The 9,822-nt window shown below is 29.7% G+C and overlaps 1 protein-coding gene across 1 annotated transcript; it reads right to left on the reverse strand.

The window, feature by feature from the left end:
• Positions 1-4,494: 4,494 nt before the first annotated feature.
• LOC136986465 (transmembrane protein 14C-like) lies at positions 4,495-9,707 on the reverse strand. Its single transcript, XM_067283995.1, has 4 exons — positions 9,528-9,707; positions 7,479-7,580; positions 7,296-7,383; positions 4,495-4,629 (listed from the first exon to the last, which is right to left on the reverse strand). The coding sequence occupies exons 1-4, from the start codon at positions 9,601-9,603 to the stop codon at positions 4,569-4,571; spliced, it is 327 nt and encodes a 108-aa protein (XP_067140096.1). The 5' UTR covers positions 9,604-9,707; the 3' UTR covers positions 4,495-4,568.
• Between the last annotated feature and the right edge of the window lie 115 nt (positions 9,708-9,822).

Below are 9,822 nucleotides of genomic sequence, written 5' to 3' on the forward strand. Positions count from 1 at the left end.
ATGAATGTTAGAAGGAAGAATTTGCTACTTCTACAGCAAAAGTAGGTAAGAACAGGAAAATTTATAAAAATCTGATATAGGGTATATACAATTCCCTTAATAACTTATGCAGATAAAATATGCACCATATTATTTTATTTTTTCTATAAAAATATATATTTTATAATATATATGATACATCAGGTGTGAAGACAAGTTATGCGTGTCTTCTTATAATGGTAAGCACTTTATCTTAAAATCTTGTTGAAATTCTAACTTTTTACAGGAATAATAAAAATCAGTTATTAATTTCTAGGGAACGGCATTTGTATTTTAAAGATTGTAAGGATACACCTTCATAAATGGTGACACTGCATACAAGTAAGCTCTAGTTTTAGGCGTATAATTTTCTTAAATTTAGATTTTGTATAGAAATTACATTAAGAAGGAGTAGAAAAACATGATAAACCAACTAATTTGAAAGGTGTTTATTTGAATTTTTTAAAAAATTTTATATAAATAAAGTTTGTAGAGGTTTCGGGTAAGCAACTTTCGATACATTATACCATAATTATAACCATTAACGGTCTTGCTTACAGTATTATTTAGACAATGTAAATGTTAAAAATATAGAAAAAACAGTAAACAAAACTTGATAAAGTAATGGAACAAACTAGAAAAATTGTGAAACCATGAAATTAAATTTTGACAAATTAAGATAATGAAGGGTATTCGAGCGAAACGTAGCATTATTGATAATTAAAACGGGGGCATTTATTATAGTATAAAAATTAGTTCGAAACAATTTTTTTTTTTTTTTTTTTGCGGTTGGAGAGTTGTAAATTAATTTCGAACGATAAAAGAAAGCGTATGGAAACTTTTATGTCATAGATAAAGGAGGGAAAAAATGGCCCGTAGCCAACGATTTAGCAGTTAGAAGCGTAAGGCCACAGGTTCGAGAAAGAAAAGGGGGGATGGAGTAAGTGGGTGGATGCGGTCCTCGAGAGGATCTGACGTGTGAATCACCGTTATAAATCTTCAGCAGTAAGTCCCTGGCGAGTTCGCCTCTTGCAGCAAATTGCCGCTCAGTCGAGACATTCGCTGGCAAATCAAACATAATAAGCGACCAGTTTTGGTCATCGGCACAGAATAATGATGAGAACGACCAACTGGGGTCGACTATAGACGGTTATTAGCCATAATGGGACCGTGATAAGGCTAATTTGTCACGTTTGATGCTGCTAGTGCAGCTCACTTCTCGGTTTACAAACAGTGGACTCTCACTTTCCGTCCCTCCCCACTTCCAACCGCCGTACGTCACTTCCATGATATGTGGCACTAAGTAATGAGATTTATTTTCCGACCGCATTGGATGATTTTACAACCGTCGTAATGTTCAATGACGAATATATATATACATATATATATATATATATAGTAGATTTTAAGAAACACTACTGAATAATTCACATCTCCGTAGTTGCTGGAAGGAAGGGACTTTTGCAGGGCACATCCTCCAACAAAGGATCGAATTACTCTGTCGTTTTTTTAAATATGGATGCTTATTTTTCTCCATTTGTCTTCTTACCTAAGAGGCTTTTTGCCTTAAAAGCCTCATTCAATTATACTTTCGATATTGTTTTAAAAGTAACTTTCGTTCTTCTTCTCCTCCTCCAGCCATCACTTCTTTCAATTAAACTCTGCTGACGTTTCTCAATGGTTTTTGCGTCTCTTCTTTTCTTTTTATGATATTTGAAAGAATTTTATTCTTTCTACATCAATCATTACAAGTAATTTTTGAATTAAAAACAATGAAGAGGGAGAAAGAATAATTTGTATTCTATACCTTTTAAATTAAATTAAAGGGCATTAAATTCTCTTCTTAAGTCTTAAAATTTACACAAATTTTTATATATTAGTTTTTCCTCTATGTTATATACAGTAAAGGAATTTTGAGTACATTTTCTTTTCAAAATTTCGAATTTTTATGCATTTTTGAGAGAAAATTGCGCTTGAAAATCTTCTAATGTATGGCACAGAAATTATTCTAATTAGTTTATTCTTTAATTTTAAAAATTTCATTAGCTTAACCTCCAAAAAATCTCAATTTTGAGACAATTCAACAAATTCCGAGCATATTTGGGATAAATTTATATTAAAATAGCTGATAATTTAACCATTAAGCCGAAGATAAACTTTAAAAATATATAGGCCAAATAAACGTAATGTAATTCGCCGAGTTTTTAAGTACAAAGAAACACTAGACAGCTTTTTATAACTGGAAGAAATTTAACTATCACGTTTTATCAAATCACATCAAAAAGTAATCACGTGATTATAATCGCTTATTCCTATTCGCCCGTTTTAAATATTTAAATTTCCATTCTACATTCTAAATCGGCATTATTTAATTATCCGAAAAAATAAAATATTCAAAAACCATTTTATAAAATTGTACAAACGAGTTTTTAAAGCTATGAAGCATTTATTTCGCTCAAAAATTTGTCGTAGAGTTAAGGGCGACGTCGCACTAACTGCCATCTAGTGTCAAATAATTCCATTAATTTTTTATTATATTCAAAAATAATTATGTGGATAAAAATTAAGAATGCATTAAATTAGATTAAATAATATTTTTTGATTAATATATTTTATACATTCACTATTTTATAAATGGGAAAAAAATTTAAATATCACATTTGTCCATTGAATCTGATAATAGTCACGTGATTACAATAGCTTATTCCTATTCGTCGGTTTCAAATATTTAAAATTTCTTTCAGTGTTCTGCTTAGTTTTAATTCTCTCTTCTATTGTTTACAAAAATTAATTGATTAAGCGATTAAATAAAACTTTAATTATAATAACATCATGATTAAACAAGTGCTCATAAAATTATTGAAACAAATGTTTCTGTTGAAATTTATAAAGATGGTCTAATGTAGTTATTTTAGAGCCATTTTTAGAAGTTTAACTGTCATTAACTGTAATTATGTTTAATTATATTCCATACAGGTTTAGATTCCTTGCTGTTATATGGTAGTCTTTGTCTCTTTTTCTGTATATGAAAGATAGTAATAAGAGAAACGTATGATTGAATTTGTATTTGTAGCATAGTATACTACAAATACAACACAAAACATGCATGAATACACTAGAATAAACGGCATGGTCACAGAAGAAAAAACACTGACACTGACTGCAAGTAACCAATTATTTCCATTCTATTAAAGTAGTAGCATATCTATGGGAGGATGGCCCTACCTGGGTGACACTTTTGGTCTATTGCAAAGAACAGGAAATTCTTTTTTTGTTTTTGTCATAATAGTAAAAGGATACAAGATGCCTATACAATTTTACTTTTCCACAAAAACACTGCGAGGACCATGTTCCCTTGAAGATGGCCTTATTGATCATCATACCTATTTAGTTGCACTTAATTAACAACAACATTGGTTGATAATATCCTAAATTTTGTCGTATATTTTCTCTACAACTACAGTGGACCCCAGATATAACGCGCATGTCGGGCGAAAAACAACACCCGCGTTATAAGGTGAACTGTGTTATACCGGGCGGCGCGGTGTAACGCAGTTCACCTCTTTACTTTAGCAATATTGTCAAGCTTTTCTTTCACACTGTAAGTTTTTCTTTTACTCATCATGCATACAATAATTAAACACTATTCAAAATACAATCAGGAACTCAATACATACACAATTACTCAATAGGCAGTAACAATAAAATGCGCTATCACTAATGCCGCACGGACCCGTATAAGTGTGTTTGAGGTTATCGCGTCGTAAACATCGCCCGTGCTATAATCGAGTGTACGGTATAGCGAGCAGCGCTATAACGAGGGTCCACTGTATATGTCTTTCTCACTTTTTGCTTACACAGCCTATGGTTTGGTGTTTATGTTGTGTTTTTCATGGGGACTGTGAACTAACAACTGTCCTGGGCACCATGAACTACTCCATATTTAGGTTTAACTTGCACATTTTTATCATTTAATAAATGTTTACTAATGTGTAATGTTTGACAATCATTTATCTACAGCAAGCTTATATAAATGTCTGTCAGATCTAAACTTATGGCCTGGTCTGAACAGGAATACATTAATCAATATGTAAAATTTTAAGTATGTAATGAATGATATGAACATAGTAATATTCATAATGTCTCCAGAGAGTTCAGTGGGAAATACTTGTATAGCAAAGTACTGTACTCTGTTTCTTCTCTCTTTGATGGTAAAATTGAATTTCATCTTGTTAGTGGATATTTATAGTTATTAACTTTCAATGTGAATTTATATTGATGCCGTTGAGGGAAGATTCGTATCTGTTTTCAGTTAAATTATTCTCATTAAAAAGAATTTAATAGAATAATTCTAAATTATATAATTTGATAAATAACACTTTCTAATTTGATAAATTATGGAATGTTATTTTATTTAACAAATTTAAGTATATTATAATTCTTTAACTGTAGAAAAGTTACCGATTTTTCTTAAAAAAAAAACATAATTAAAAATATTCATATACCAATTTTCAAAATGTACAAAGCAAATGCAGAAGAGATATATGTTGTTATTGTGATTGTCGTCTGTTGAACAAAACGTACTTCAAACATCTAATGACCATCATTAAACTGAAAAAAACAATTATAAAAAATACATATAGCTTTTCCCTCTTTCAAATAATAATTTACATATACATAATTCTTAAAAATGAATTAATAATCCATTATTTTCCAAGAAAAATTATTAGTTTAATGAATAAAGATGATGGAAAAAATCCCCTGTACAGATAACAAGTTTAATCAAAATTGAAATAAAATATCAACATTTTTGACATTAATTACATAGTTTCTTACAGAAATACAAGGTCTTCCAAAAAGAATGCTACCATTTTAAATTATTGTAATTACGTTAATTATTTTCTGAGAACATTTTAATGTACATTAAAACATTGGAAAACATTTGTCCATTATAATTTCTCAATGTGTGCACCTTATGCCACACCTATGCATCCAAGTGATACTCAAATTCTCCCTGCGTTCATTGCAGTACATCCCTATTCCACCCGCAGCAGCCACAATTCTACAGCTCCTGCAGATTACTCACGTTGCACGATAACGAGTGATTCTGACTTTACAAACTGCAGAATACAAAATGCTTCTCTATTGCAGAGTCATCATTTTTGTTTACAGTGCTTTCTAGAGGTAGTAGATGACAAGTCGATTGAATGCAGTTAAGAGATGAAACTCGGACAGTTAATCTATTAATTGGCGTACACTGCATATATCTCAAGTAATAATCAATGTAATTACAGTAATTTAAAGTGGTAGCATTCATTTTGGAAGGACCTTTATTATGAAATAAAAGTTATGCATCAAAGTTTTTAATAACATTTACACTCCTTCTACCTAGGTCCTACACATAGATCAACAAAATATTGGTATGCTACAGGACAGCATGGTATGAATTTAGTATTATTCATGTTTACAGGATTACATTAGGGAGTTGATAGTGAAGGAATGTGAGTGTTTGTGGATAAATAAGGTCTCAATTCCTATAAAATGAATTTGAAAAAGGTAGAATAACGTAACCAGTTTTAAAAAGTAGTAAAAACTATTTATTTTAATCATACAAATTCATTATTTAACATTATTACTATTTAGGGTGACATTTTTTAAATATTCAATCTATCAGGTACTTAACAAATTGCAACACTGAGTTACAATCAGAGAGATTGAAAGTTTGGTATGAGACCCAGGAGGAGAACGGCTCCCTCTTTTTTGAACAAATGAAATATGTAAAGAATGTTCTTTTATTAATAAATAGCATTCTTAACGATTTTGTCTTTTGTTAGTGGAAATAACCTTAATTGATAGGGGTAGGAACCACTACCAGCCCCTAAAATTTTAATTAATGCTTCCTCTCAACAGCCATGCTTACAATGCTCAAAAAAACACAAGTTGATGACATACTGTATTTATTTCTGACAGAAAACAATACATGAAAGCTCTTTGAACTTCATTTTGGAATCTTTGTTATGTATACTTAAATATTTTACTTTGCTGCTGCTGTGTTACACAAGTTTATTATTTCTCCAGTTACAATAGTAGTATTTAAAGTTATGTTTACTGTATATCCTATACATCAATCATGCATCATCATATATATATATATATATATATCTAGTTCATGCATAGTACTACATCAAAGGATGTGTACTTGAAATATGCAAAGGGTATATATTTATCTTTTGCATGTTTCAAGAATACTAGAGATAATTATTATGTTAGGTTATTTACAAGTTATTCTCTACCAATTTCAGACAACCAAGTCCATTGTCAAGATACACACAAAAATTTCTGTACATACATTTCCCGACAGACTTGGTTATGAAAGTAATTACCTATTACCATGTGAAAAAATATAACTTATAAAAATTAAACTGATCAAATGCACATTCATATAAAAAAAATGATAGAAAATAATCAAGCATCAAACTAGTAGAAACAAAAAGAAACTAAAAAGGAAACATTCACTTAGGCACAAAAGTTCTAAGGCATTCTTTTTCAAGGTGAATTAAATAAAATATTTAAATGTCAAATCTGCAATGCTGTGGAAACAGGAATGAAGAGAATGAACAATTTACAAATCGAGCAAGCAAGCTGATACATTGTTTTTGGTGGCATCTTCTGATAATACAAAATAGTATACCACTATACAAAAATATGAATAAGAACTAGAGAATAAATTTAATTTTTTTCAATTCATTATAGTTTCAAAATAACAGAAGAGAACTTTACAAATTTGAAACAAAAAAAATTTAAAAATTTAGCTTACTTTCAATGCAATATAGAGGATCTCTTATCCAATTCATAAATTGTTCATTCCTCCTCAACTCTTCTGTTTGCAGCACCATGGATTTCAGATTCAAATATTATTTTTCAAACTGAATTGAATAAAATATACCGTATTTTCCGGCGTATAAAACGACCCCCGACTTTTACAGTTATAGAGTTTGGGATATACTCACCCTATAAGACGATACCCAGCGTATAAGACGGCCCCCGAATTTTGAGATTTTCCTGGGTTAAAAAGTCGACTTATAAGCTGGAAAATACAATATCTATTTTTTGTTTTTACTTCTGTTTCTAATGTATTATATCTAATAAAAATGAAGTATTCTTTTTATTTTTTGTGGCATTTGTGAAATGTTGTGTATTTGTCATCTTATAAAAGCATTTAAAATCTTTTTCTATATAAAATAAAAATATAGAACTATTTAAAAAAATTTGCCTACCTTAAACTCATAATTAATCCAGCAGGCATAAATTTTCCACTGTTCAAAAATCTACTTCCCATAACACCTGCTAAAACAATGGAAGCACCTATAATAAAAAATAATTATATTATCATAAATAAATTTATTGAAATAATTATATGCCAGTAAATATTCTTATTACAAAGATACTAAATATCTAACCTAACGAAAGATAACAATTATTTGGATCCTGGGATGTCTGATAGGCTCCAAAGGTTAAGATTACTCCAAATGCTAATCCTGCAATCAGGGAACTGATGCTTCCTGTAAAGTGCGCAAAAGATTTAAATTAAAAATGATTAAAACGAATGCTGTAAATAATAAAAAAATATTATGTTTTGACTATATTATATACAGTCTGTTCCAAAGTCTTTTTTATTGTGTACAGACTAGTTACTTTAGTGTAATAATCATTAAAATAAATTTAATTTTTATGAATTTCTTATTAGAAAGAATCAAATAAGAAAAACAATAAAGCAAATCTGAGGAGGAGAAACTGCTTTCCTGGCCCCAGTGGGTACTCTTGCTTTGGGTACTTAAAACTCACAATGAATTGGAGTATTGCCATATCAAAGTATTCAAGAGCCTTGTTCTTAATATGGTAATCAAACTAAATTCCCGTCACTAAATATCTGTTATTTGATGCCTTTTTGAGAGGGTAAGTTTAGATATATTGTATACAGAACTGGCTCTATATTTTGCACCTGCAAAATATAGAGCCAGTTTTGTATACAATATATATTACATGCAATAACAAGTCATAACAAAGCACATATGTATATGCTAGCCTATACATTCTCTAATATACTATACTAGCAACAGATATTTCACATAAAGAGATATGATTAGATAAAAATTTACATTGATGAAACTATATTTTTGTTTCAGTTGTAAGCAGAATAACAACAGCAGCAAAATAATAAAATATTCATGCATCCATTCACATCTAGGTGAGAAAAGAAGTAGAGATCTTACAGAAAAATATAATATACTTACACTGTATTTTAACACTAATAAAAAATGATAAGCATTTGCAATAGTCCAGCAGTTTCTTTTTTTGTTAGAACTAAACTCTATGCTGGATTATTGCAAAGATGTGCCCCTTTTTTAAGAGAGCTCATTTAATCTATCAAAGTAAAAAGTAAATAAACTGAATAATGCAAGATTAAACACTTCCTCTGTAAATAAATAAATTTATATTTAATATAAAATAACTTCCTATTCTCACATCAAACATTGTAACTTTGTTGACTTTTACCATGCAATTTTAATCTAAACTGTGAACATGTCATTTAGCATTTAGTATATACACACACATTATTTGCCAGGCATCGGTCTGTCGTGGGAATTACGAACGTTTGTCTGAGATTTGGCACAATACGTCGAGCGACATCACGAGTAAATCATCCGTGCTTACTCGGCATTCGGAAAATAACAAATACGTGGAGCCACCCTTATAAATGCACCGGTACACAAAATCAATGTATCAATATCACACTCTACATAATAAGAAAAGACATATTTTATTCAAAAAATTCTATATAATTCAATAAAAAGCAAACATACGTAGTGTTAATCTTTGACTTTTTTGGTTCTATTATAATACCACAGAGAACCGATATAAACTTTTGTTATACGTGCAAACATATAACATATACGGGATGCATCGAATGCACTCGTTTTTATTAGACCAAAATTTAGTAAATTAGACAACCCATTTGCGTATTTCTAACCTCGCGTCAATCAAAATCTATAGAAACAATCGAGCACACAAGTTTTCGCCAAGAGAAAGTGGGAGTGGAATGCTGTAAACATTGTATTGATTTCACAGTTGAAAGACAATAAGGAAGAAGTATGTAACAGGTGTTTTTCTTTTAAAAGAAACAAAGATAGATATAATTAAAGCTGTTAATATTATATTATTTGCTGATATGTATGCCTAATTTTGAATCAATCTATGGGCACAAATGAACCAATTTAGTGTACTCAGACATAATTTTAATCAATAAAAATGAAGTTTAATCATAATTAACTAATACCAACAACCTAATTAACTACAACTTGATAGAGAAGTTATTTAATTTCCAACATTTTACAATTAATTCTTCCAGAATTTATGTATAAATTTTAACTACGTAAATACAGTATCAATGATCAATTAAACACGTGATTAATTTTCAAATTAATTAATTAATTAATCAGTTTCTTTACCAGCTTTCATATAACCGACGATCCCACCAACGGCCACTAAAGCCGAGTAAGCGTAAGAAATAATATCCGTAGCCATTTCAAATTAATTAATACAATTCTTTCACGACGGAATAAAATAAAATTAAAATATAATAATATCGCAAGCAGACAACTCGTTGTTATCGGACGAAGTGACCGAAACGTACGCCGGGTGGCGCTTCTCTCAGTTCGAAAGCAAACTTTAATATAAAAATAAATAATAAAAAAATTTAAATAAATTGCCTTTAAAATACTTAACAAACTTAAATAATATTTT

Source organism: Centruroides vittatus, unplaced genomic scaffold (assembly GCF_030686945.1).
Source record: "Centruroides vittatus isolate TY-2023 unplaced genomic scaffold, ASM3068694v2 scaffold_1025, whole genome shotgun sequence".
NCBI lineage: Eukaryota > Metazoa > Arthropoda > Arachnida > Scorpiones > Buthidae > Centruroides > Centruroides vittatus.